General features: G+C 46.7%; 2 protein-coding genes across 4 annotated transcripts in view; one reads left to right on the top strand and one right to left on the bottom strand.

Moving 5' to 3' along the window:
- Positions 1-27,731, top strand: part of PPP2R1B (protein phosphatase 2 scaffold subunit Abeta) — a 32,022-nt gene that overhangs the window by 1,974 nt on the left and 2,317 nt on the right. For 2 of the 3 annotated variants that reach the window (XM_032428033.1, XM_032428034.1), the window contains exons 4-15: positions 2,819-3,051; positions 3,366-3,513; positions 7,539-7,694; positions 7,903-8,017; positions 8,413-8,483; positions 8,838-8,972; positions 9,684-9,857; positions 12,323-12,383; positions 16,170-16,324; positions 16,918-17,060; positions 17,437-17,528; positions 21,777-21,898. In XM_032428033.1, the coding sequence (XP_032283924.1) occupies positions 2,819-3,051; positions 3,366-3,513; positions 7,539-7,694; positions 7,903-8,017; positions 8,413-8,483; positions 8,838-8,972; positions 9,684-9,857; positions 12,323-12,383; positions 16,170-16,324; positions 16,918-17,060; positions 17,437-17,528; positions 21,777-21,898 (1,605 nt within the window). Of the gene's footprint in view, positions 1-2,818; positions 3,052-3,365; positions 3,514-7,538; positions 7,695-7,902; positions 8,018-8,412; positions 8,484-8,837; positions 8,973-9,683; positions 9,858-12,322; positions 12,384-16,169; positions 16,325-16,917; positions 17,061-17,436; positions 17,529-17,924; positions 20,283-21,776; positions 21,899-27,731 lie in introns of those variants that run through there. The other variant, XM_032428032.1, reaches the window with a different exon arrangement.
- SIK2 (salt inducible kinase 2) overlaps positions 18,899-27,731 on the bottom strand; it is a 132,488-nt gene continuing 123,655 nt past the window's right edge. The window contains exon 15 of the mRNA XM_032428031.1: positions 18,899-18,978. Coding sequence (XP_032283922.1) covers positions 18,969-18,978 — 10 coding nt within the window. The 3' untranslated portion in view covers positions 18,899-18,968. The remainder of the gene's footprint in view (positions 18,979-27,731) is intronic.

Here is a 27,731-nt window from a genome sequence, read left to right as displayed (position 1 = left end):
CCTGGCTGGCTCAGTGGTTAAGCGTCTGCCTTTGGCTCAGGTCATGATCCTAGGGTCCTGGGATCGAGCCCCGAGTTGGGCTCCCTGCTTGGTGGGGAGCCTGCTTTTCCATCTCCACCCCCAACCCCCCGCTCGTGCACGCGCTCTCTCTCTCTCTCAAATAAGTAAAATCTAAGAAAAAAAACACTACATGCTCTACAGACTGAACCAGTCAGCCTCCTTGGAAATGTTTATTAGCTTTTTATCTTTGATCATAAGCCTATGGTGTGCTTCTGACTGACTTTGTGGATTTGATGAGTTCAGTTCAATTTGGGTGACATTTACTGAGAGCCTGCTGTATGTATCGGGCACTGAAGTTCTAGTGTTAATGTTAAAGGAGACAGGTGTGAATGGAATGAGGTCTCTGCCCTTCTGTGTCAACAGGTAGTTACTGTACAGTGTTAGATGGAAAAATAGAAGCACATACAAGGTACCTAAGTAGTAGAAAGGAGAAAGAGATTGACTAAGGGTGATGAGAGAAGGCCTCTGCGGGGGGTGATGTCTATACTAGGTTTTGAAGGATGATTAGGAATTCACCAGTTGGACAAGATAGAGATGTATGCTTCATGGCCTAAAAACTGTCTGTATGATGCTAATTTGTGATTTCTATTTCTACCTCTGACTTTTCCATGGATATAAATATCTGCTTACATGTCTTTTCATATCTGCCTATGATTTTTCCACTTGGATGTCAAATAGGCATTTCAAATTTAACATGCCTGAAACAGCTCAATTTTCTCCCTAAAGTATGCCTCTCATTTAGTGGTCCCATCTCAGTAAATGGCATCACTGTCTACCCACTTGGACAAGCCAAAACCTAGAAGACATTCTTGCATCCTCTTCCCGTCATTTTCCACATTCAGTGCATTAGTAATTCCTGTAGATTCTGTGTACATTCCAGATGAGTTCGCTTTCCTTCCTCCCCACTACTACCTAGCTCCTCTTTCCTTTTGTCTTCCCAGACCTCACAATCTTTCCTCGAGATTACTGCAGTAACATCCTAACCAGGTGCTTTCCACTCTTGCCTCTCACCCTCTCCCTCTAGTTCACTCTTCACCCAGCAAATGGATCACTTCCTGCCTCGGCTCTTAGAAAATCCAAATTCCTACCTTAGGTTTTGTAAACTAAGGGACAAGCTATCTCTATGAATTTATCTCATGCCATGTTCCCTCTTGTTAACCTCATTTTATTTATAGTGGTCTTTGTTCTTTGAATAAACCAAGCTTATTATTGCTTTAGGATTATTGCCCTAGGTATTCCCCCTAAGGTTCTTTGGGCTTCTGGTGGCTGGTTCCTTGTCATTCAGATACCAGCTTCAGTGCATCTTCTCAGAGAGGCCTCTCTGAACACCCAACCTGAAATTGCCTCCTCGTCACCCCTTACCACATCATCCCATTCTATTTTTTCACAGACTGCTCCTCACCATATGATTGTTTTCTTGATCGGTTGTCTTCCTCCACTCGAATATAAAGTCCACTAGAACAAGGAACCTGTCTGCCTTGTTTTTTCTCTGTCCTCAGTGCTATAATACAACAGTAATCATCCATTGATTCCGGGGTTCGGAAGTGTGAAACAGCTTGCCTTGCTGGTGTGTTGAGCCGGACTCCATTGGAGTGGTGGCTGGGGCCGTAGGGAGAGGGCCTGGAGAAGTAGGCAGAGTTCAGATCCAGAGACAACTCCTAATTGATTCTCAGGAGCTTGGCCGTATTTTACAGTGGTGATAGAGACCAGCCAGTGATGCTATACGAGAGCAGCTCAGAGAAGGCAAGGGTAGATCATGAGACTCATTAGCAAGCAAGTAAGAAAGTGGTATCTTTTCAAAGGGCTTCTGAAATACCTCTTAGGAAAGCTGAGTACTTTCTACTTCTGTGTGTATCAGACAATTTTTGAAATGTATTATTAGGTAGACTCATTATTAGGTTGACTCATAATTCTGTTTCACTCCCTTGGTCAGTTCTGTCTGTGGATTTTGTCTTTAGCATTTGCAGGTCAGGGCATATGTGAATATACCTGACTCACATGCACCCCCGGAGGCGTAGAGGTTCAGAGGACCAGCCCTCGTGCACTTTCCACTGGGCTGTGTCATGTTCACTTACTTCTCCTGGTCCAGACCAACCTTTTTGGTCTCTTCTATTTCTGAAGCTACAAACAAGGATTCCTACCATGTCTGTACTCTTCGTTGTTCTGTCAGGGACTCCTGCTCTGTGTCTGGCTCATAAGATTTCGGAGGTATTCTGAAAAAAGAGATTCTGTACTCAGCCTTTCATATGTTAGATAAGTTGATGGTGTGGAGCTAGTGGACAAGGGTTGCTTGCATGTCCAGGAACAGTAGAATAACACTCCAAAGCCTGTGTGGGCTCCGTGGCCTGACGAGATGTCATCATGTAATTGGGGTGCCCCGTGTTGCTCATGTTTTTGCACTTACTCTTGAGGAAATAAACATGATCTTATCTGGATTTGGCTACATACCTCTTCAACCTAGTCTTTCAGCTCGCGGTAATATTAATATTGTGTCAAGTCTCCACTGTGTCATTTGTAGACACCATCTGGGAATTGCCATCTGGGACATGAGATCTTGGCTGTCCTACAGGAGTCGTGTCTTCAGGTTGGACACGCCATATGTTATCACTGTGTGAACTGAAAGTAACCATTTGGTGTGCTGTAGCTAACATTCTGGTTACATGTACCACCTCCCTTCCGTCACTTTAAAAGGTGATAATCTGTAGCTAACCTGATTCCCTAAGTTTTCTTCTCTGATTTTCCTTTTTGGTCTTTTTAGCCTCCTTTGGAAAGTCTGGCGACTGTGGAAGAGACCGTGGTTCGAGACAAGGCTGTGGAGTCCCTGAGGCAGATCTCCCAGGAGCATACTCCCGTTGCTCTGGAAGCTCATTTTGTACCTCTGGTGAAGCGCCTGGCGAGTGGGGATTGGTTCACTTCTCGCACATCTGCGTGTGGTTTGTTCAGCGTTTGCTATCCCAGAGCTTCAAATGCTGTCAAAGCAGAAATTAGACAGTAAGATACGGTGTTTTTTTAGTTATTTGGAATTATTGGGAACTCATAGCTGACAATTTACACAGTAATACCCTGTTACCAGTGAGTGGCTGATAGCAGGATAGGAGAAAGTGGTAACATGACTTTTTTATCATTCAGTTGAATATACTAGTGGTTTTATATTTGACTTCCATGAGTAAAAGCCTAATCACTGATGTTTGTGAGAGAAAACCTCTAAAATGGCTGTGTGTGTGTGTGTGTGTGTGTGTGGGTGTTGGGGGTGTTTAATTAATGGTATTTGACAGGAAATGCCTTCATTATTTTATTTGCTCCAGGCACTTCCGTTCCTTGTGCTCAGATGACACTCCAATGGTACGACGTGCTGCCGCTTCCAAACTGGGCGAATTTGCAAAAGTTTTGGAATTAGACAGTGTGAAAAGTGAAATTGTTCCACTGTTCACTAATCTAGCTTCAGATGAACAGGTAAGTTAACCTTTAGTATTTAAGGTACGTGGATATGCTCCTTTCCTCTAACGTTTTAAGGGGAGTTTTGGTTCTCATGTTAGGATCCTTTTTGCCAAATTGATACTTAAGTCTGGGCTGGATAAAGTTTAATATGACCCATCTCATTGTCCTTATATTTCTTTCTTAACCAGACCATGATTTTCTCTTACATTAGCAGTGGTTAAAAGAAGAGTCAAAGACGAAATGGGAGGGTGCCTGGGTGGCTCAGTTGGTTAAGCAGCTGCCTTGGGCTCAGGTCGTGATCCTGGGGTCCTGGGATTGAGCCCCACGTTGGGAATCCCTGCTCAGCAGGGAGCCTGCTTCTCCCTTTGCCTGCCACTCCTCTTGCTTGTGCGTGCGCACTCTCTCTCTGTCAAATGAATAAAATCTTTAAAAAAAAAAAAAAAAAGGAAATGGGAGCCATGTTAGAAGGGAAGACCAAAGCTATGTTAAGGGGTAACATCTTTTTGTGCATTGCAGCCAATCGTGAGGTGAGTAATGTTGCCTGGAATTTTTGACTTTCAGACAAACAAGCATAGCATGTGTTGAGAAGGCTGTTTGACCTTCTATATCCTCTGGATGAATGTATAGGGTGACTTTGCATAATAGCAATTCTAAATCCAAGGATCTATATCTTTTTGGGGTAGAAATAATAACAATAAGGAGCACTACATTAAATATGAAATTTTTCTCAGCCTGTCTTAAGAGGTTTACATATAAGAAGTACTTCGGTCCTCATAACAGCCCCATGAGGTAGATACGCCATTTTACGTATTAGGAAACAGACACAGAAAATTGAAGTAACTTTTTCAGGGTTGCGTAGTCAGCAGTGGTAGAGATGGGATGGGAATCTAGGCAGCGTGGCTCCAGAGTGCACAGCCTTCGCAGCCAGGGTGTACTGCCTCTCTTTATGGTTCAGAGGATCCGCCCCCACAGTTTCTGGACTCTAGAAGAATCCTTTTGGGGTTTTAATTTGCCTACTGTCTATCCTAGAAGCACTTCACATGTATAGGACCAAGAGTACCAGACACACATTGATGAGTGTCATTTTCAGATCCTAGATTGAAAGATGGTAAATCTTACTTTCAAAATAATTTAAAAATGTTATTAAAATTGCATACAGAAAAGAGCACAGAAATACAGCCCCATGAATAAGGTAATGTCATCTTATTAGCAAACAGAACTTTGACAGCCACTACCCTAGAAGCCTACCACATGTTCCCTCAAACACACCTGCTCCCTGCTCGCTTCAGATAACACTTTATCTTGACTTTCGTGGTAACCACCTCTTAACTTGTCTGTACATTTATTACTTCAACATTATAGTTTAAAACAGCACTGTTTAACAAATAGAATGTAAGTTAATTTAAGTTTTCTAGTAGTCACATTTTAAAAAGTAAAAAGTGGGAAATTAATTTTAATAATTTATTTAACCCCGTGTGTCCAAAATAATGATCATTTGAACATGTGACACTAGCCACATTTCATGTACTCCGAAGCCATAGGTGGGTAGTAGTTACCACATTGGACAGATGGGTTTAGAGTCCTCATTTAGGATTTTGTTGATTTTGCTTCCCATGGTATAATTTAACATTTTCCTTTGTCCTCTGTATTTCTTGCAGATTGATAGTTGAATCTAGTGTCAGGGAGGAGGGTTTGCAAACTTTTTCTGTAAAGGGCCGGATAGTAAATATTTTTGGCTTTGTGAGCCGGTTTCTGTTGTAACTACTCAACTCTGCTCTTGCAGCATAAAAGCACTATAATGTGTAAACTAATGGGCACGGTGGTGTTCCAATAAAACTTCATTTACATAAAGTAGCTGCAGTCCTGGATTTGGCCAATTATTGCCCCATCCCTGATCTAGAGGCTTAATGAGATTTAGATTTGATATTTTTGGGGTAGTAAGACCACTTCATATGTGGGATTATATTTTTTGTTAAGAGGCATATAATTTCTAGTGTTATATTAGAAAAAATATTAAGTGCTTAGTTGTAAAATGTGTGTATGTATATTCTGTCCGACCACTGATAGAATTGCTGTTCTTGGCTTACTAATTAATTGAAAACATATTGAGTGCCTGCTACATCTGAGGCACCGTTCTGGTGCTGGGCTCCAGTGTTAGAAAGGCATACAAAGGCCCTTCTGTCATGGAGTGTACGTTTTGATGAAGGGAAACAGATAATATTAACAGATCAATAAGCATTAATGATAAACACTATGATGAAAATAAAGTAGGGTGACGTAATAGGAAGTGATTATAGGGCATTCATCTAGACTGGTTAGTTAGAGAAGGACTCTGAGGAGGTGATATAAACTGAGACACAGAAGAAAAATGCCAGCCATACCCTTTCCTGGAGTGCCAGAATTCCAGGAAAAGAGAATTCCAGGAGGAGAGGACACCTAGCATTGGAACATAGTGGGTGATAGGGACTCTGGTGGGCTATGAGGTTGGAGAAGATAGGCAGGGGCCCTGTAAGTCAGGGTATGGAGTTTGGATTTCTTATTCTAGGTGCAGTGAGAATACACGTAGATTTTAAGCAGGGGTGGTGTGACTTGATGTAATTCACATTTTAAAAAGAACATTCTGGCATCTGGGTGAGAGCCGAATTATAAAGGGCAGGGGCGAGATTAGAAATAGCAAGACCAGTTAGGAGACTTGCAATAATTCAGGCAAGACACAATGGTGAACGAAAGTGGTACAGTGAAGGTGGAGAGAATCTAGAGACAAGTTTAGAGGCAGCATCATTAGGACTATGATGGGATTGGATGGGTTGAGGAAGGAGCAGTCAAGGAGACCTTGATTTTTGGTTTGAGCCCAAACTGGCTGGGTGGTGGTGTCTTGCTGAGATGGAGGAGCAGGGATAGGGGGGAAGAGTAATTGATTAACAAGTATTTATTGGTGTATATTTCCGTAGATGATAGTAGTCCCTTGATTTAGCATTGTTTTTGGATTCCAAAAATATTTCTATAGGCACTACTAAGAACCTAGTTCTGCCTTTTTTTTTTTTTGGCTTGTTCATTTGGATAGAGGAGTGAGCATTCTGGGCATATAGTAAATTATTATTGACCAACAACTTTTAAAATTTGTAATATTTTGAAAAGTTGGAGTCACTTGTCTCTCTCTCGTGTATGTATGTGTAATATATATAAAATATGTCATACGCACACACACTATTCACATTTTTGGTCTCTCCCTCCTGGGTGCTTATGTTTACGTATTTTTAGTTTCCACTTACATATTTATAATTCCTGAAACTATAATCTCAATTCCTAATTTCTCACTGATTTGTCTAATTGTGTATTTCTACTTGCTCAAAGGACACATGGGTATCACGTTGACACTTGGCAATTTACATTCGGGAAGTTGAGTTCATTAATCTCATACGTTTCTCAGTTTTTTTGCTGCATTTTTCTAGGCTTGGCTACCTCACAGTTATTCTGTCCCTGATTCTCAACATTCAAATCCAGTGGGGTTTTTTTGTTTTTGTTTTTTTTAAATTGCTATTTTGTTTTTCTTTGTATTTCTTTCCAAGTCATCTCATGCCTCCTATCACTGCCGCCCCAAACCGAGTATTTGGACAACTGAGCTTCCTGTTTCCCTTCCCGTTTTTGTTGTGATCTGTTAAACAGTTTGTTCAAGTATAGTTTTCATTTTTTTTTTATCCCTTAACAACTTATTATAGGAAGGCCTTGAAGACATCATTAAAATGTTCTCTTTTTTTCATTTAATTTTTACATTTTCATTTCGTTTTCCTTAATAAAAACTCTGCATTCTGGCTGAGGGAATTACTTTACTGTTGACTCTAGAACAAGGTCGTTTCTACTTTTATGGCTTTGATATGCCGTTCTAGGCAAAGTATGTTTTAAGACATAAAGACGTGAAGCTCTATATAGTAGTTTTTTTTTTTCTTTTGAGTGACACCCACAGCACTGCCCCACACCACACATACTGTACTGCCTTGTGGCTCCCCATAAATCTTGTCTAACAGAAACTTGTTCTTTAGGATTCAGTGCGTCTCCTGGCTGTGGAAGCTTGTGTCAGCATTGCCCAGTTACTGTCTCAGGAGGACCTCGAGGCTTTGGTGATGCCTACACTTCGGCAAGCAGCAGAAGATAAATCTTGGAGGGTTCGCTACATGGTAGCTGACAAGTTTTCAGAGGTAAAATTGTTGTACTGACATTTTTAAAGTACTAAGAGAAAAAAAACTCCAAACCCACAGATTTGCTGTGTACCAAAAGTTTCTGAATTAATTCTTCTGAATTGGAAGTGCTTGTAGCAAAAACATACTTGAAGGTTACACTGTTTTGTTTTGTTCATGTTAATCAAGTTGTTAGTGTACATTAAAACCTGTACAAATTTTTTTATAGCTCCAGAAAGCTGTGGGTCCTAAAATCACCCTAAATGACCTCATCCCCGCCTTTCAGAACCTACTTAAAGACTGTGAAGCTGAAGTCCGAGCAGCTGCTGCCCACAAAGTAAAAGGTTAAGGAGTTCAGTTTATGTTGCGGGATATATCATTCATTTTGGTGCCTTTTTTTTTAAATGTCAGCGAATTTTGTATGGTTTTTGTTGTGAGATATGTTTTTCAATAAGGCGATCTCATTGTGTAGGAATGTCACATTGTTGGACAAGGCTACTCCCTTTATATTTAAAACCATATAGCCATTTTATCTTGTTTTTGTAAAAAAGATGCCTTTGCAGGTTGGGTTGGTGTATATGGCATATAGACTGATGAAAAGTACATTTAGAATAAGCTGTTTTCCCCTCTTGGAGCTTATTTGCTTAAATATGATTTAAGTTGCAACTGTTGATAAACCTGGCTGCTTGTAAATGGCTGTATGTAAGCATTAGTAGTTTTTTCTCTTTCTCTCTTTCAGAACTTTGTGAGAACTTGCCCACTGAAGGTAGAGAGACCATAATTATGAATCAAATTCTGCCCTTTATAAAGGTAAACCTAATTAGGTTATTTTTGTTTCACCTTGCCCTGTATGTTATAAGGTAAACTTTACCTCAGTTTTTTTGTTTCTTTGTTTTACCTTAAAGCTCTTCAGGTTTAAGGGTGGATAGGGGATGATTGGGACAGTCACATTAATATGACACTGTTATTTGTTACTTATTAGTGTTTGTTATTGTAAAATGCTCTTTGGTGCATAGGTTTCTATTACCTAACAGATGGCTTGAGGAAATTGATCAACTAATCAATATTGAAATAGTGCTGTCTCTTTAAATTCCTTGGGCGATGGTATGGAAGTTTGTGTTGTCTTGCCAAAAAGAAGGGCTTTTAATTTTGATTTTATTTTAGGAATTAGTATCTGATACAAATCAACACGTCAAATCGGCTCTAGCTTCTGTAATTATGGGATTATCTACCATTTTGGGCAAAGAGAATACCATTGAACATCTTCTACCTCTTTTTTTAGCTCAGTTAAAGGATGAGGTGAGTCTGGCTAAAAATTCTATTGCCTTTGATAGTCAGTGATTTGGTTTGGTTTTGGTTTGGGGTTTCACGAAAATAGAACTCAAGCAGGGATGAAGGGGTAAAAAAAGGTAGCTTATTTTAAACCAGTGACAATTCCTGTGTTTGGGTATGGAGTTACAAGTTCTGCAGAAAATGAGCACAAGGAACCATTGATGCACACCTGAAAATGTCTCTGTGTCCTCCCTGCCTGATTCATTCCGATACGCACTGGAGTCTTCTCTTTAAAGCTAATGTAGCTGGGCGCCTGGGTGGCTCAGTTGGTTAAGCGACTGCCTTCGGCTCAGGTCATGATCCTGGAGTCCCAGGATCGAGTCCCGCATCGGGCTCCCTCCTCAGTGGGGAGTCTGCTTCTCCCTCTGACCCTCCCCCCTCTCATGTGCTCTCTCTCTCTCTCTCAAATAAATAAATAAAATCTTTAAAAAAAAAAAAAAAAATCTAATGTAGCTGTTTTAAATGTTGTAAAGTTAAATTTGAATATGCTAGTATCAGAATCGCAATGATGGCTAACAGTTATTGAGTAATACTGTCTGTCAGACATGACCATAAATGCTTTCCATGTATTATTACATTAAGCCTCAAGGCAGTTTTTACCTCAACATGACAGTAGGAGAATATCGGGCAGAGAACTTGGTTCTTATATGTGTTCTTTTGGGACTTGTGTATTTACAGTGTCCAGAAGTTCGTTTGAATATCATCTCTAACTTGGACTGTGTAAATGAAGTGATTGGGATCCGTCAGCTCTCTCAGTCTCTCCTTCCTGCCATAGTGGAGCTGGCTGAAGATGCCAAGTGGAGGGTCCGGCTGGCCATCATTGAGTATATGCCGCTGCTGGCCGGCCAGCTGGTGAGTGCGTGCGCCCCACGAGGTGAGGGGGGGCCTCAGGGAGTGCACACAGGAGGCCCACAGAGCTCATAGGATTCTGTTCATTTAGATGCATGAACGTATGGTCGGACCTAGTTGCCTGTAGGGTGGTTTTTATTTTCATTAGTGCATTAACTTCTAACAAAAGGGTATTATAGAAACACATTTCACCTTATCACTACCTAAAAGCAAAGCCATAGTAGAATATAATTATTTTCTTGATAAATATATAACATAGTGTGATATTTAGTGTCTCTGTCGGAAGGAATATTGAACTGAGAAAAGAACTTTGCTTTTTGCTCAGGGCAGCTGTTGGCCTGTATTCTGTGCAAAATGTCCCTGATGACCACTTTTCCTACATTCTGGTCAAAGGGAGTTGAGGCTTCATCACAGGAAAGGAGTATGAAGTCTGGAGGCCAGAGAGCACGTTACCACATTATGTGTTACTGTTTTCAGTTTCATGATTAGTTTTATTCTAACTGATCATCATATTAATTAAAATTTCGGTGCTGGGTGTTACAGCCACATCCTTTCCTTTCTCTTTTATTAAGTGCCCTAGATGGTGTTAGGTTTCATAGGTGCTTATGCTGTTGGTAGCACGAGCCGGAGATGTCTCACTGGGGAGAAAGACAAGGGAGCTCTTCGGGGCAGTGCTGGCCGGACCCTGGCAGGAGTTAGGCGCGTAACATTTGTTGAATGTCGAAGGAACGAATACCTGAATATTTTTGGAGAAAGCTGCTACACTTTGTCAGTTTACAGCTAATATTCTGCAACGTGTGTCCTCTCTCACCCTCCTTCCAGTACTTTCAGATCACAGCATGTGGGATTAATTTTTTTTTCTGGGACCACTGAATTTGTTGCCTATTTTGGCATATTTAGTGTATGAAGTGCGCCCTGTGCGTGTTGGTGGCATTGTGTTTTATAAAATTTAAAGTGTCTCATTCAAAATGATGCCAAAGGTATCCGTGAGTAGCTAATAGGGTCAGATGAAGTCATCTTGTCATCTGTTTGTCCTCTGTCACTCCCAAGTGCTGAAAGTCACCCTCTCTGCTTCATGGGTGACTGTCCTGCATCTTCCTCTCCAGAGTGGAAAGCAGCAGCACCTCACTGGTTTGCTAAAAACGGAAACAACTGTCCAGAAGGGAGGGGCAGTTCTCGTGTCATTTCTTCTAGCCTCTGCTCCCCTCTGACCCGGGAAGTTGGCAGAGGTTGGTGGCTCTGTGGTGAGGAGTATGGAAGCAGGGCAGGGGTGAGTTTGGCTGACTCATACCTGTCTGGCAGGGGATGACATGCATCCGTCATGAATATTTTGTTCAATATCTTCAACTTCTTGTTAGTATTTTATTATTATTATATATATCTTGTTATATTTTATTCTTATTTTTCTTCTTATCTGTATAGATTTTTATATCAGGTAGTTAGTTTATAAAATTCTTTCAACTCTTTATGTATAGCGTGGCGAGTGAGCCGTGGTGAGTAAATGTAAAGTTAAGCCACAAAACTTGGGAAATAAAAATTAAGACTCCAGAAAAATCCATGACCTGAAATGAAAAGGAAATCTTTGAAGGCTGACATGATAATCTAACTGTATGCTAAAACCTGTTCATAACCTGTTCTTAGAAAGCTGTTTCATTAACTCACTATTTTCAGAGCACTGACCCTTGGTATTATATCTCTTTATTTAAAATATGCACTCACTGGTCAATAACTTCTTAGCATCCAAAGAAATAAAAAAACTGTGGAACATGTAGATCCCCCAGAGGAGGCACTGGATATGCCAGCTCTGTCCTTCGTGCTGGCCGAGTCCCACAGAGGCGGGAATGTGAGTCCGCCTGTGCCAGGCTGGCCGCCTGTCGGGAAGAGCAGAACGGGGAGGGCCAGGGTGGTTCCCCCTGTGACTCTGCGCTGGGGCCGCTGCACCTGGAGTCATGGGCCTGCTTTATTCACCCTCCTCTGCTTTCTCCCATCATCCCAGATATTCTCTCTTTAATTGGGGTCTGTTTCTTGATGTCAGTTTCTTCATCCTTAAGGATTTATTACATTAACCAAAAAGGGAAAAAAAATTGAGAACTACTACTATTGACAGGTATTTTCCTGGGTTAACCCATTTTTACAAATAATCTAGATACTGTTTGGCAAACCGTCCACGGTGCATTCTTCCAGCTCATCTGGACTGTTGAATCTGGCTCCTGGCCACGCTCTTCTCTCCCACTTAGCGGGGCTTGGGCCATCTCACTCAGGCTTTTGTTTATGATTGCTGTCTAATAAAATAGGCTTCCAGTTTGTAAATCAAATTCCATGCATTTCTTTTCTGGCTAGTTCATGCGTTCGGCTTATTTGGAAACATGTTTTTTTTAGCTTTCAGGTCATTTTGATGTAATTTAAATAGACCAGCTTGATTTCTGAACTTTGGAGATACGTATTAATGGAATCTTCTGTATCTGTAGGGTATGGAGTTCTTTGACGAAAAGCTGAATTCTTTATGTATGGCCTGGCTTGTGGACCATGGTGAGTAAGTTAAACACAGATTATTACGGAAGGCCCATGTTTTTACGCACATCCCCTTTGTTCATATATTTCCTTTTTAGAAATGAATCCTAATCTGACCAGACATTTTGTCTACCAACGTGTAGGGATAAAGAAAGGCTTTGATTAAAGTCCACTTAGCTTCCTTTGAACACAAGTTTGACATTGCTGTTTTCTACCATTTTTTTTAATCTTAAATCTTATTTTCTTCATTAAACAGTCTCTGCCCTGTTTTCTTAGCCCTTCTGTTATTTTCAGATTGTCTTTTTTTATACATACACTCCTTCCTTATCCCAAGGTCTTCTGCTCGACCATGGCATTGGAGTCTTTAGCCAGTATAGGATAAGGATTGGAATCTGATGAAAGGCCCAGGGGGAAGTGGCTCCTTGGCTTCTTTGAGGTGACTTAGAGAAGGAGGTATACAGTGGCGCAGTAAAGGAGTGTAGGGGTGGGAGACGCCAGCCATGGCTGAGGGCAGCGGGGGCCCAGATTGCTGGTTTTGGTGAAAGGCAGGCTTACTGCCAGTGCCTCGAGCTCAGGCAGGCTCAGGTGGAACAGTTGTTTTAGAAAATAGGTTTGAAAATAACCTGTCTTCTCTTTCTATTTATAACATAATTCAACAGTCACAGAATCCTTTTCTTCCAGTGCTACAAACTGTTACTGAAAGTTGCTTATCAAGATAGACAAGGCAATGGATGTTTTCTATAAAACCACCTTACCTGTTAACTTGTTAGCAGTTGATTTTTTTGCCAAGGTCTCAGGTCCATGTATCTTCTCTGGTCTGCCAGGCAGCGATGGTGGGGGGGGGGTGGGGGCGCCTTCTGGACCAGTGAGATTCACCGCCAGGCCCCATGTCCAGGCATCTGTTCACAGGGGGTCCCTGGGGGCTTACAATGTCCCGTGTGGGCTTTGGGTTCCATATTGTGTTGCATCTGCCAGGCATCCTGTTTCAGTTCCACAGTATCTCACATAGACTCGATGTGCTGAGTGCATCTCTGTTCACCTGTGACGCTCATGCCTGGGTATCTGGGAGGAGTGGGATACTCGTGTCTGCTTGTACATGGAGGTGGTTTCGTTAAGGGCATGTTTGGATCATGTGGAAGATTATGTGGTTAAGACAGTGAAGAGGAGGGTGTGAAAGAAATGTGCAAATCTTGCAAAAACATATATATGCAGGTGATTTCAGTGTTTTAAAACTAGATGTGAAGACTCTTTTTCTTGTCCTTTAAAGTTACCTTTTTATGTCCAATTTTTTTTCTTTTTAAATGAAACTTAAGTTTGGTAAATCATAAAACTTCCTTTCCTTTCAGGAAAATAATGTTTATATTATTTCTGATACATATTTAATGTTAGTGGGAAGGACACATCCCAGCGGGTCATTCTGTATACTTTTTTTGAAAGCTTGCATTTTAGATAAATTCTGAGGCACTTTTAAAGTCTTAGTGTTCCACAAAGAATTGAATTCCTCACACCCATTCTCTGTAAGATTGCTGTCTGTACAAGTCAGTTACTCCTTCCTCACTTGGCAGATATCTTTCCTCCAATTTGGGATTGTAAGAGAGACCCTTGTTCCTGTCTCTGCAGCAGCTAGCATACTAAACTGGTATTGCAAGCATTCTTTGAATCGATGACATGTCAGCTCTGAAATTGTCCTGCACTTAATTAGTCACATGAGTTTTTTGTTGGTTTTGTTTTGCATTGTAGATAACTACTGTGTAGTGATCACTGATCAGTTACATTTTTGAAACGTTTTTCCTGGTGACTAAACTACTAAAAGAATATTGTGAAAAATCTGGAGTAGTATAAGGAAGAAAGTGTCCCCTCTTTTCCTGAGCTTGAGTGGACAGTATTGATCAGAGGGTGGAATTTAGAAGGGGAATTTATTTCTTACAGGAGAAGGGATAAAGTATCGGAGTGAGCATATGGAGTGTGTTAGGCATTCAGAGGAACCTTGCAAGTCCATCAGACCTTGAGGGGAGAGGGAAAGAGGGAGAGAGACAAAACAAGGAGAGAAAACAGGCAGAGCTCTGGAATGGTTTGCATTCTTTTGGCACAAAATTGAGAGGAGCCAAGAGCATAGTAGGCATCGAGCCAGGTCCAGTTGAGTACAGCTGAGGTCTGGGTCAAGGCCGAGCGTGTGCGCGGTCTCTGGTTACTCTGGCTGTGAGAGCCCTTCCTATGGTAATGGCATTAAGAGGAGAAAAATCTCTCTAGCAAATTAAAAAGCAGAATTAGACAAGACACAGTTTCTTTAGCGAGCTCCACCTTAGTGGGAGGAGTTGGGAGGGGTTTGTGCCCAAGACAAAGACCACGACTGTGAAGGGAGGGAGTTAGTGTTATGGGTCAAACGGTGGACTTGAGCTCGCTCCGCGGAGAATGCTTCTGGCTGTCACTGACCGGCGGCTTCTCCCACAGACGGTGGTCAGGTTTCGTATTGGTAATAAATTATATAGTTCCTTGGTTACGCGGTCTTTCCTGTTCTCAGCAATGGCATTGCCGAGAAGGATCTGTGGACTGGGGAGAGTTGGACATTCCCTGTCTGGAAGCCTTATGTAAATTGTCCAGGATTGGGGCTGCGGCTTGGATAGCTAGTCTTGCCTCCCCTGTTCCCCAGGAGGGTTGGGCCTACCTGGAGAGAGAAGTAGAGTAAGGAGTCGGTACCCACTGCCCTGGATTTGTTATCTGAGCCCCAGTTGTGAGTTTTATGGGATCTGTGAAATGAAGCTGCACCGGCCTGACTTTGTTTGGTGCTGTGCAGTGAGTTGTTGAGAAGGTAGTAGCTCGGGCTTTTATTATCTAGATTTAGGCTGTCCTTGATAAATGATCTTACAGGGAGTTACTAGACGTTAAAGCACACACATTTATTCACAGAATACATTTGACATGTTGTCTCAACATATAAATCTTTTAAGGGAAAAGAGGCAAGTCGCTCTGAGGTTTTTAGTTGCTATCATGGAGGTGACCACAGTGGACTCTGCATGACCTCCCTGCTGGCTTTCTCTCCTCTGCTGTGGTTGCTTCTGCTGGAATTATCTTCCTTAAATACCACATTGGTCATCGGGTCACAACTTTGCTTTAAAAGCTCATCGTTTTTCTTAGAAAATCTAAATTTAGCTCCCAAGGTGCTCTGTGTTCCCGAGTGCACCAACTGTCCGACCTCGAGGTCTTGCACCCTGCAGTTTTTCCCCTTTGTGTCCTCCGGCTTCATTGGTTTCTGCCCTCTCCAGGAATTCCTCCCCTCTTTTCTCCACTTAACACAAATCCTCCTTAATCTCCGAGGTCCAGTGCCAGGCCTCTCTTTCCTGAAGCTTCCTGGACCTCCCTTTTCTCTCTTCTCTAAACTCCTCCAGCCCTCACAATCTTTGCTACACGATTTCATGGATCGTGCTGACCAGTCTTACCTCATGTGACTTCTGGGAGGCCGGCAGCTTTCACTTCTCTGATAGAGTGTGGGGAAGTCTCTTCGGTATTCTTTCTCTAACACCTAGCACATAGTAGGCACTCAGTATTTGTTAGTTAATTAATGATGCCTATCATGAGCTCCTTAGCTCCTTTTTCTTGGACGTATTATACATTCTTCAACTATAACCAGACCAAATCATTGTATTATGAGTCCTATCTGAGCATGTTGACCATTATGTAATAGGAGTAAATTTGGAGTGTCGGGAGAGTTTTGTTCTTGGCCCCCCTTCGATGAGGAGGTCAGTAAACTAGGTTATGCTTCTGATGTGAGCAGCATGACAGTGTGCCCTTCATCTCTTCTGCCAGTGTATGCCATCCGGGAAGCTGCCACCAACAACCTCATGAAACTCGTTCAGAAGTTTGGTACAGAGTGGGCCCAAAACACCATCGTTCCCAAAGTGCTGGTAATGGCAAATGATCCGAATTACTTGCACAGAATGACCACTTTATTCTGCATTAATGTAAGTATCATACGGCTGTTACTGCTAAGCTTAGGCGCTAAAGCGGTTATTTGGGGCTGTATTTCTGAATTCACAATATAATGTGTTCTGTTTGGAATCTGTTTCTTATACTGATTAATTTGGACAGTTAGTTGATGAGAGAAAATGTCAGTTTTTAAATTCATGTTAAAATCTGTAATCAAGTCAGTGGTGAATTCTGGTTTAATTCTGAGATCCTTTGAATGCTATCTCGTGTCCCTCATTCAGATGCTCAGAAACATTTTCCTGTTGGTCAGTTACTTTCTTTTTAAATATTCATTTGTCTTTTTGGATTTGGGGATATTTAAAAACACAGAAGTGTTTTAGGGGCGCCTGGGTGGTTCAGTCGGTTAAATGTCTGACTTTTGATTTTGGCTCAGGTCATGATCCTTGAGGTCGTGGGATCGAGCCTTGAGTCAGGCTCCGGGCTCAGTGCAGAATCTGCTTGAGATTCTCTCTCTCCCTCTGCCCCTCCCTCCATGTGTGCTCTTGCGCGTGCATTCTAAGAAACCTTTTAAAAAAACAAAACAAAACCTAAAAGTGTTTTAAATGTACCATCTTAATTCTTTCTCAAGGCGCTATCTGAAGCCTGTGGTCAGGAAATCACCACTAAGCAGATGCTGCCCATCGTATTGAAAATGGCAGGAGACCAAGTAGCGAATGTCCGTTTCAACGTGGCGAAATCTCTTCAGAAAATTGGACCAATTCTAGATACTGAGTAAGATTTCAGTATTAGTCTTGTTTAAGAAGGAGATTTAAATGTTTACCTTGTAGTGGGGAGTAAGAGCACAACCTAAGTTCAGTGGTTTTCACTTGACCCACGGTAAGGTTTGTGTAGAGGAAGCAGTAATTTGACAACCATTTTTGGGGGTGTGGCTGCCGTTTTGTGTCGAAGCTCTGTATACGTGTAGATCATTGTCTGAAGCTCATTCTCTGGAGGGTTTAGAAATTATTTAGTACTGGTCAGGTATATATTCTAAGCATTTACAATTTTTTTTAATTTTAAACTTGACAAATGACCGTAGAACATGTATGCCCTGAAGCATTGATCTGGCCCAGAGGACTGCCTCTCAGATAATCCTGTTGGATTTTAGTGCTCTGCAGGGGGAGGTGAAGCCCGTGCTGCAGAAGTTAGGTCAAGACGAGGACATGGATGTCAAGTACTTCGCACAGGAAGCGATAAGTGGTGGGTTTGTCTGTTCTGTGTCTTGCCCTGGTTAGCGGGGTGTGAGTGAGTGAAGCGGGCGGGCCGTGTGTGTGTGTGGGAGCGGGGTCGGTGGGCTGCTGGGACGCCGTGCCCCTCTGTGGGTAGAACCTTCCTGGCCCACCATGGAGCAGGCCGTTTTGTGAGTCCCAGGTCTAGGGCTGGGTAGGATTCAGATTCTCACGGGTAAGAACAGTTTGTTGTTTGGATTTCAGTTTTTAAAGTTTAACTCGATGAGCCTGGCAGGGCAGAGAAACTGACCAAAGTGAGAAGCCTACAGTCTCATGCTTTCACATCATTGTTGTCATACTTAACATTCACATAGACAGGTCATGAACTTTCTGTACCACTAACTTGATTTTGTTTGGAATTTTCCAGTGCTTGCGTTGGCATAATGAGGAACAGGAGGGAAAAGACTTTACTAAATTCTTATCACAGATTTCTAGTCAATGTGTTCTTAAACTGGGTGGAGAAAAAATGGAAAACCTTCAAGACCTCATCCAAGCAGATGGCAGCCGCTTACAAGAGATCAAATTTCAGTGACTTGATTCTTTCTAAAGATGAAATGGGATTGTTTTTTACTCGTCGTCTTTTTTGGGATAATTACATTTAAAGCATTCTTACTGTTGGTGACCAGTTCCTGACACTTGGTACAGTCATGTCTTGATTGTCTCCTGCTGATTTATCTGGCACCAGGTGGGCTCCTGCATCTCACTGCTGAATCAGGCCCTGGCCGCTTGCTATTCCCACCCGAGCCTGGATGGGTTTGGACCCAGACAGGGAGTGGAGTGATTCTCTTGATGTTTACGTATATCTGTGTGTGTGTCTATCATTCCAAAGTTAAATGTACATGGTTTAGAATAACTTACGTTATAAACCCTCTATTTGGGGAGCACGTGGAGATGTAACTATATAGAAAGCCACATTTTCCCGGATAATGATGGTCTGCATCGGCGTCTCTCATGAAAGGGGAGTGTGGAAGCTCAGGGTTCATGTATTGGTTGTTTTGATTTTTATTTGCTTGATTTCCACTGCAATCATGTCATCCGGAAACCTGGAGTCAGACGCGTCTCGCCGCTCACGGGTTGAGCCCCACCCGGATGCTGGTGGCTCGGCGCCGCGGCTGCATTCACGAGCACTTGGCTCCCTCCCTCTGCCCCCCGAGAAACGTAAAATGTTGTGCCTCCTAATAAGCAGTCGTTTGACTGCTTCACTGTACGGTTGCCCTGCCATGTTTCGGGTGAGTAGAGAAACCGCTGATGGAGTATTGTGAGGAGTTCCTGCTCCTGACCCGGCTCTGCTTCCCGCCTCTTGCCGTCGGGTCCGCGGTGCGGGGGCTTCGGCACTGACGTCTCGGGATGGGTGATGCCGGATGCTCCGCACTTGCAATGTTTGTGGTTCTACTTCTACGGGAAAACCTCATTAATTCCTCCTGGAATTTAAGAGAATGAGTTAAGCTGAAGGGTTTGCTGAAGCCAGTTAATAGTATGTCAGGAAGCCTGTTGTATCTGTACTACTGAAGTAATTTTAAAAAGCTCTCTTTAAAAAGCACCCTTTTCCAGGTGACATGCCCGTTACTGATCACTCTTCGGTTTTATTAAAATACCTTCCATGGGGATCGTTGTAGGCCATACCTGTTTTTGGATGTATTCATTTCACTCTTTATCTCTGAAATATATATGTATGTATATATGGAGACTATAAATATTTTTTCTTTTAGATTTAGTCATATTTTTCACCTAATCAGACTTGCCTTGTCCTAAGGAATTTTAATTAATGAGGTTTTATTGTAGCTTATTTTTTGCTCCTTGTATGTTGCTGTGTGGTTTCCTTGTTTCCATTTTGGTTTTTGAATTGGTTCTTTCATTCGGTGAGCCCAGTGAGCCCTGTTCTGTTTGGTGAAGTTCGGCAGACCGCTGTACACCTTTGTATGTGAAATCATTACATAAAACCAAGTTTGACCAGATGCTTCCAGGTTTGTCTTACCTTAGAGAAACAGAGCCTTTTAAATCAGACGGTATTCTGCCTGCATTTAAAACTACCAGCCTACCTTACAGGAAATGTCTATTTTATTACTTTTTGGGCCAAGGATTAAATGTATTCCTACGCAAAAAAACTTCCCTACATTCTTGTTTTAAGATCTTAAACTGTTCTGTAAACATTTTAATTTTAGTTTTGTGGTTCCTTTTGCTTCTTACTATCTCCAGGTTATGTTCCCTTCAGTGAATTGCATGTCTGAGAGATCGGTGTCTGGATTCTTGAAACAGACTTGCACAGCTGCTGCTTAACTCTGTGGTTGGAAATGCCATTGGCTTTGGGATGGACTTTTAAATGTCTTCTGGACTTCACATGTACTCCCTGGGGAGCCCTGAGTGGTGGCCTGTCCCTTTAAGACAGTCATAAAGGGGAGACAGGAGCCCTGGCTTTCTCAGGCATGGGTCTGGGAGCTAAGCAGGCTCTGTATTTCTGGGTGACCCCTTAGGGAGTTCATCGACTCTTTCTGTTCTAAGCAATAGGGAATCCCTTTTGTTACTCAAGGGGCATTGTCCTTTGGCTCATGCCGGTCCCATTAGCCATGGATCGGTTTTCCCATCTTGGTTTCACTAGTGTGTCTGCTCCAGGAGCTCCGTAAGGGCAGGGATTTTGTCTCTTCTGTCTTCTCTGTTGCCAGCACCTGGATCAGTGTCTGGTGTACATAACAGGTGCTCAATAAAAATGTTTAATGAAGCTCTAAAATCTGTCCTTTGATGTGTTGCGTGCGAGGAACAAGTCATCGAAGGTACCACGCTACAGCTCATGCTCCCACTGGCAAAACGGAAGGATTTTGCGACTCTTAAACAAGCTTTGGGTCGTCCTTCCTGAGGCTCCCCGCTCTGGCCACGGTTCCGTTGGGGTTTGCACGATGACCTGGGATGTGCATTGCCATGGGTTTTCATCCCCTGCCATCGGTGTCCGTTGGTCCGTGAGGAAGTGAAGCAGAGACATATGTCGCAAGCTGACCCCAATAAAGGTGTCTCCTCAACCATGGAATTCACCTTAGTGTTTCTACGTTTTGTGTGCGGTTGACCTGTCCCAGGTTTAAGAGACCAAGACCAGATCTTTTTTCTCTGTGCTGCCAAGAAGATAGGAACCTGAAGATGTGTCCTGTTTCCTAAGAACAAACAGGTTAACGTGTGGTTTTTAATGAGGGCTTGTTGAAGTAATGGCCCTCAGCTCATGGAAATGCCACAGCTTGGCCACTGGGATGCAAGGCCCCGGGGGTCTTTGCTGGACAGCCTGTCCTGACTCAGCCCGGCCGCCGGACCTTCGAGCTGTCTTATCCAAGCATCCGAGATCCTTGCATCCCAAGCCAGTGCAAAAGCTACGGCAATGCTTTCTTGGTGCAGTTGTGTGTATTAGTCACTGTGTTGCCAAGGAGTTGAAGATCTGGTGCTTTCTTGCAGAAACCACATTGATTGCATCCCCGCCCCAGGGGTGGAGGGCGGGGCAGCCAAACTCGCTGGGTGCTTTTGTCCTGCCTTGTAAATTGCTCTGACACAGGATTTTCCTCCCGGTGCTCTTCTCTTGGGGCCTCTTCTCTCCTCTGCTTAGACACCTGGACGGGGAGGGAGTGGCGTCCTCACTTCAAGGACTGAGTGACGGTGGTCTGCGGCTCCGTGATGGTCTCCCTCTGATTTGCATCCCTGCCTCCATCCGTGTCCTTGCCCCTCTTTCCTGGTCACTCACATGTCTCCAGTCCTTGTATCTGCAGTGGTTTCACTGTTCCCCGCTTGCCTCCGTGAACCTGCTGTTTCCAGAAAGTTACATAATGTTCAGTTGAGATGGAAATCTGGAGGATGAAGAGTTTAATTACTCATTGGGTAGAAAAGCCAAGTCGTTTCTTTCTCCAGAGTTCTCTGAAACTGGTATTACCAGTGCTGGAAGGAGCCGGGTCTTTTCCGCCCAGTTGGGGCTGTGCAGGCAGGCAGTGACCGAAATGGGGAGCACCCTGCTGGCACGGGAAGGCCCAGTGCGGTGGCACTTCCCATGGCGCTCGAGGGAAAGGCACCTTCAGGAAGGTTCTGGGGTGAACCAGCTTTCTCTGCCCAGGGACCCACGTGCTTGTAGGTTCCTGTGCTCCCCCGTGGTGGTACCGGAGCAGCGGGGGCGTCCTGGCTGGGGAGCGCAGGTGGGCTTAGGAGGGGGCCGCGCGCTGGTCGGGGACGTTACCGTACTGTCGTCTACCTCCAGCGGTGGCTCAAAGGCTGAGGAAGCTAGATTGTCCTGCGAAGGCCAGTGAGGAGCCCAGCGCTCGGGGGGCTGACAAGAACCACTTCCTGAGACCCAGAGGGCCTGGAGAGGACACCGGGAAGGTGAGTGCCGCTGACGCCTGGGTCCTGCCCCGTCTCGGGCTGCGGCGCGGGGGGAGAGTGGTCCCTGGGGGCGGCAGGCGAGGCCCCGCGGGGACAGGGGCGGTTGGTGAGGGGTCACCTATAGAAGCAGGTCGTTTGCACTTACTTCAGAGACTACAGACCGTTCTCACTTGCTACGGCTCCGCTCAGGTCGCCCTGTCCGTTCAAGGACAAAACCATTTCTGTCACACCGTGTAATGGTCTGAGGCCCCATCTGATGCCCCTCTGGAGAAGGTGTGCAGAGGGTTCGAACTTGAGAGTAACTGCTGGTTCACTGAAGCTGGTGCTGGCCACGGCCCTGCGGCCGTGAGGAGGGTGGTCTGTGGCTCTGTGGCTTACAGCCACAGTTGACTCTTGAACAACACAGGGGTTGGGGCATGGGCCACCCTCCCGCCCCCGCACAGCTGAATACCCACACAGAACTTCGGACTCCCCCAAACTTAACTACTGCGAGCTTGTTGACTAGCGGCCTTCCCGACAACATGAGCAGTCGATGAACACACATTTTGTGTGGCACGTGTGTTCTGTATTGTGTTCTTACAATGAGGTCAGCTCGAGAGAAGAACATGATTAAGAAAGTCCTAAGGAAGAGAAACACGTTCATAGTACTGCATTTACGGGAAGAATCTGCATGTCATGGCCCCACGCAGCTCAGACCCGTGTTGCGTCAGCGTCCGCTACATCCAGAAAAGCAGCGCCCAGGCCCTCAGCTGCCTCGTGCAGATGTCAGGCTGCATTTCGGGGACTTGGCCGACGCTGGCATTCTCGTACCTGCTCGAGTGGGTCTGCTCGGTGAAGATTCTAACACTGAAAAGCTTGCCTGCTAAAGCTTCGTGGCTTTTCCTTCATTTTATGTAAACTGAGGCCATGAGAACTTTTTCCTGTTGTCCAGGCCCCAAACTGCAGTCTTTCATCTGAGAATGTTCTCCCGTCCAGTGGGGCTGCGCTCTCTCATCCCAGGGCCTGAGCCGCCAGCGAGTCCGGTGTGGGCCACCGCCGTGGGAGGCGCTGGGTGACAAGGTTGCTCACAGCCGCTCACAGTGGCCTCTGGGCCTCGACCCAGGCCTGAGCCGCCAGCCCTTTGTGTTTCCCACAACGTGGCCTTTGGGGAGATACCTTCACCGGAGGAGCATGAGTAAGAGTTACGTGTTTTTAGGCCTAAACCACACCCTTGCTTGGGAAGAAAGGTGTGAGGTGTTTTCCTACAAATTCAGGGTCAGCTGGCCGTGTCATTCAGTGCGCCGTCCGCCTCTGAGCTGAGCGCGGGCCGGTTGAGGTGACCCGCCCGTGGCGGACTTGCCGGGCTCTGCGGGCCGCCCCGGGACGGCTGCGGGCGGTGCAGACAGCACTAACGGCCAGTCCTCGGGCCTTGGGCTTGCCAACCGCGGGCAGACACTTGTCACGCACTTGGCACATCACCCTCGTCTTCACTTCCCCGGACGGCGGGCGCTGGGAGCTCCATTTTTCAGGTGGTTGTGAACCTCCCCTCGCCAGTCCCCTTCTACCTGGGGGTCTCCCGGCCGGGCTAGGCCTCTGAGGCTGCAGATCATTTTACCCAGAAAACCCCCCTGCCCCGTGACTCAGGGAGCCTTGCCTGCCTGCCTCACCGAAGGAAAATGCCCCGAGGGTGCGACGTGAGGGAGTGGAGCGTTGCCAGGCAGAGCCCTGCGTGTCAGGGGCCGCAGCCAAGTGAGCGAGCCAGGAAGTCCTCCAGTGCAAACCAGAAACCATTCTTAACCCCGCGCGCGCTGTCCGTGCACACGGGCCCGTTGGGTTGAGGGGCTGCCGCCAGGCCTGGGCCGGTCAGTGTTGGGGCCCCGCGGGAGCCGTCGGGCACCCCGGGCCTTGGGCCCGCCACTCCGTCCGGGAGAGAACAGCCCCGAGGCGAGAGCCCGGGAGCCTGCAGAGCAGTCTGTGCTCCCGAGGCCGCCTGCCCCCCGCCCCCACCCCTGCAGGACCTGCCGGGGAGCAGTGGCTGCCTCCGTGCACCCTGGCCGACCCCCGGGTCACCGCAGCGGGCGAGGCCGCCCTCCCGGACGGTCTGCGGTGGCCCTCGGATGCCGGAGCGGCCCACAGGCCTCTGCCAGGCGAGGGTTAACAGAGGATTTGTTTGTTGAATCACAAAGTGGCTGTCACATGATTTTAATCAAAACACCATTTCCCTGACAACAGTGATGTCAGTCTTGTTATTGCAGGAAGGAGCAGCTGTGAGGGACATTCAGTCTCCATGCAAGCCCAGGTCTGGAGACCCAAATCAAGCGAAGCATCCATAAACAATGGTTGCAGGCGCGGACGTCCCGAACGGTCCCTCTTCCTCCGCTCCCTTCTGTCGGGCCGTCCGGCCTGCGCCCAGTCGCCTCTCCTTTCTGCGCCCGTGGCTGCTTCCGTCCTTGTTTCTTTTTGTTTTTTCCAGTTTTCCTTATTTTCCCCAAACTCCGAGGCATTCGGGCCCCTAGGCTCTCCGGCCTCTGCCTCTGGCATCTGTCTGTCCTCGTGCTCTCACACGGCGCTTGCTGTGACAGGCAGTTCCCGCTAGCGCGCCCCCCCCCCCAAGTCCCACAGCTCCGGGGCCAGCGTCCTTGCCCATCCTTGCCCCCCGCCACTCCCTGCCCGCTGCTGAGAGTCAGCTGGGGGGCCTCGGGGGCCATCTGAGGAGCGTGGCTCTGGGTACCTGGAGGGAAGAGGCCCAGAAAGGCTGCAGGAGGCCTGAGTGCTGAGGACAGGCAGCAGGGACTGGAGCCCAGGGAGGCCAGTTGGAGCCGTGCCCTTGGGCTCTGGCCTCCTCTTGGCACCGTCTCCACTGTGGGGCTTTGGGGACCGAGAAAGATCCCCAGGCCCTCCAACCCTTTGCCCAGGCGCTTGACCGGAAAGGTGGAGGTTGGTGACACAAGCCCCCTTCTGGGTGGGACGTGGCTTCTCGTGGATGCCCTGCCGTTGGTGGTACCCGTGGCTGGCGCTGCCCAGAACTCATGACAGAAGGAAGGAAGCCAGGGCAGAGTTGGGGGTCCTCAGCCTGGGGCAGGTGCTCGGGATAGGGCAGCCGGCCTTAACTGTGCAGAGATCCCATCGGGGTCACACAGCCGTGGTCTGATCCACGGTGGGGTCGGGAGTTAAGTGAAAGCAAGGCAGGCAGAGCTGAGATTGTGACGAGCCGTCGAGGGGAGCTGGGAATCTCCTTGGGGCTTTCTGCTTGGAGGGCAGCGCCAGGCCAGGCCGCCCTTCAGCCTCACAGTAAACCTGGGAGTTGTCAGCTGGGGTGTGCCCCCAAGTTAGCACTGGGGACAATGAGCCTGCGCTGGGATGTGCTCAGGTTCGTGGCAGGGCTGGGAGGGGTGCCAGGGCCCAGGACGGGTCAGAGGGGCCTTACTGCCCCCCCACCCCCCCGCTGTCCCTGGAAGGGAATGGGTGGGACCCACTCTGCCTGGAGGACCTTTCAGGCCTGGGTGGCTGCTCCGGGCGGGGGGGGGGCAGCGGGCTGGGGGAAGCTGGACCCCGTTCTGGCCAGGCCCTTGCATCCCTGGGGCCTCCTCCAGCTACCTGCTTGCCCTTTGGCCCTCTGCTGGCACAGGGATCCTGCTAAACATTTGGGTTTCTCTGGTGACTAGAGGGCAGTTCTTGGGCCTCCCACTGAAGAGTCAACGGAGGCTGTGAGCTCAGGGTCCTCTGCCTGGCGTGCTTCTGGGAGAGGCCTCGGGGGCTCTTCTCCATTCAGCTGTGCCCCTCTCCCAGTTACGCGGGTGGCCCTGGCATGGTAACGGACTGACTTCTGAGGGTCACCGTTCTCAGTCTGGCCCCTTCTCAGCATCTCAGGCCCCATTATTCCCTCCTTGTCTTTGGGGAGTCAGGAGAGACTGAGTCAAACTCTCAAAGCCTCCCTGATGGGGAGGGTGAGTGGATTCTACCTTCGAGAAGGAGCAGGTAGCCAGGAGCAGAGACTTGGGGTGCGGGGCCTACTGCGCCTGGACCGGCAGCAACAGAGGCCAGCTGGGGAGTTGGCTGGAGACACCGTGTCCCTCTGGAAGTGGGGGCAAGTTCTGGGCCCTGCTTGGCCCGGCAGAGGCCCGGGGTCTGGGGCTCAGCTCTCCCTGGCCCCCTCCTCCTCTCCCTGGGCCAAGCCTCTGGCTCACAAAGGCCACAGAAAGGAAGGATGTTCTAGGGAATGTAGGTCAGGGGCCCGACTGGCTAGCTTTGGCCAGGCTCTTCTGGCAGGTCTGGTATTTTGGCCTGTACCCTGGGGTTGTTTTTGGCAACACAAAAATGGAGAAATTTGGTGGGAAAGGGAAAAGTCCGTAAAACATCATTACTGAAATTGAGTGCTTTCCTTACAAAAAGAGGCAGTTGAAACTCAGTTCTTGGGTCACCCAACGGGTACCAGTCTTTTGGGGGCAGGACTGAGCACCTGTGCGTGGTGCTGGGCAGCGCAGGTCAGTGCTGAGGGCTCTGCTCGCTTCCTGCCCTTGACCACCCCCTGCACCAGCGGATGATCCCTGTCTGGGAGCGGTCTCGGTTCTACAGCCTCGGCTCAACCGAATGGTCTGAGTGAAACCAGATCTCCGTTGAACTCGCGGCCAGAAAGCAGGATTTCATCCTGCCCGTCCCCTCAGGGTGTGGCACTAGGACAAGTCCGAGCGTCGGAGAGTGGCCTCTCACGCCTCCTGGGTTCTCCAGCCCCTGAGGGCGCCGAGCAGGTGCCTGTCCCGGGGGCCGCCGTGTGTGCACGCCGGGGGAGGGTCGAGGCCTTCCGCAGGCCCTCGGGCTGTGCCATTAGGAATAAGGAGCAGTGTCTTGCTGGCCTCCAGTTCCACCCCTTGCTCTGTAGCTGGCTTGAACTTGGGGAGCCCCTCTTCCTGCTCCGGAGGCCTTACGGGCGGACTAGGTCCCTGAGGACACGGCAGCAGGCAGCGCCCGGCCCGCGCCTCGTCCGCGTGCAGGCTTGTGCGGCGCCCCACATGCACTCAGGCGATTTCTGGGCGAGGTATCGTTTACCCTGCTGACGTCAATGAGAACATATTATCCACTGTCCTCTCTGTAGCCTGAAATGAGCACCAGGGCTCAGGGAACACAGCCACCTTCCATACTTTAAGGAGTCCACTCACGACCTGATGAGGTAAAGGCCCCGTCTCCTCTGACATTCATAGCACCCAGGCTCTTAGAAAACAAGTTGTTTTTATTTTAATTCAGTTTTAGGTTGGAAACATAAAAACAGTACATTTTCCTTGCAGAACACTGCCCCATGTAAATTACCATTTGGTAACAAAGATCATTTATGAAACTGCATTTTAGGTAATTTTCTAACATTGAGGGACAGGGTCCATTTTGATTTTGTTTTCACATTGGAGCTATTATGATTTGCACTCAAAATACCAAACTATCAAACTCACCTTTTCTTAGTAATTAAAAAAAACCACACGGAAAAAAATAACTACAATCAGATTTTTATCAAAAGTAACTTTCACAAACCAAATATCCAGTAAAGACCACCCTCCTCCTTTCAGAAATAAGCAAATAATCTTGCCCTTTCTACAAAGTGCAAATATCTCAATCACTTTTATTTCTTAAATTACAGTCCCCAAAGAGAAGCAAACCTTTTCTTCTGCTTTTCCCTCCAGAGATTTTGGTGGAGGCAGGTTTCTTTCACCATCAGCAGTGGGAAGGCTTGGCCACTTGGATTTCCTTGACTGACCAAACCTTGAACCGGATAGCCCCCCCCCCCCCCCCCCCCCCCCCCCCCCCACCCCCAGTGCCACCCGCACCCCCCGCGTGTAGAGCGCCGCCGCCCGGGCGGCGAGCCGTT

This window comes from Phoca vitulina, unplaced genomic scaffold (assembly GCF_004348235.1).
Source record: "Phoca vitulina isolate PV1807 unplaced genomic scaffold, GSC_HSeal_1.0 scaffold38, whole genome shotgun sequence".
NCBI lineage: Eukaryota > Metazoa > Chordata > Mammalia > Carnivora > Phocidae > Phoca > Phoca vitulina.
This window is presented reverse-complemented; position numbering and strand designations above follow the sequence as displayed.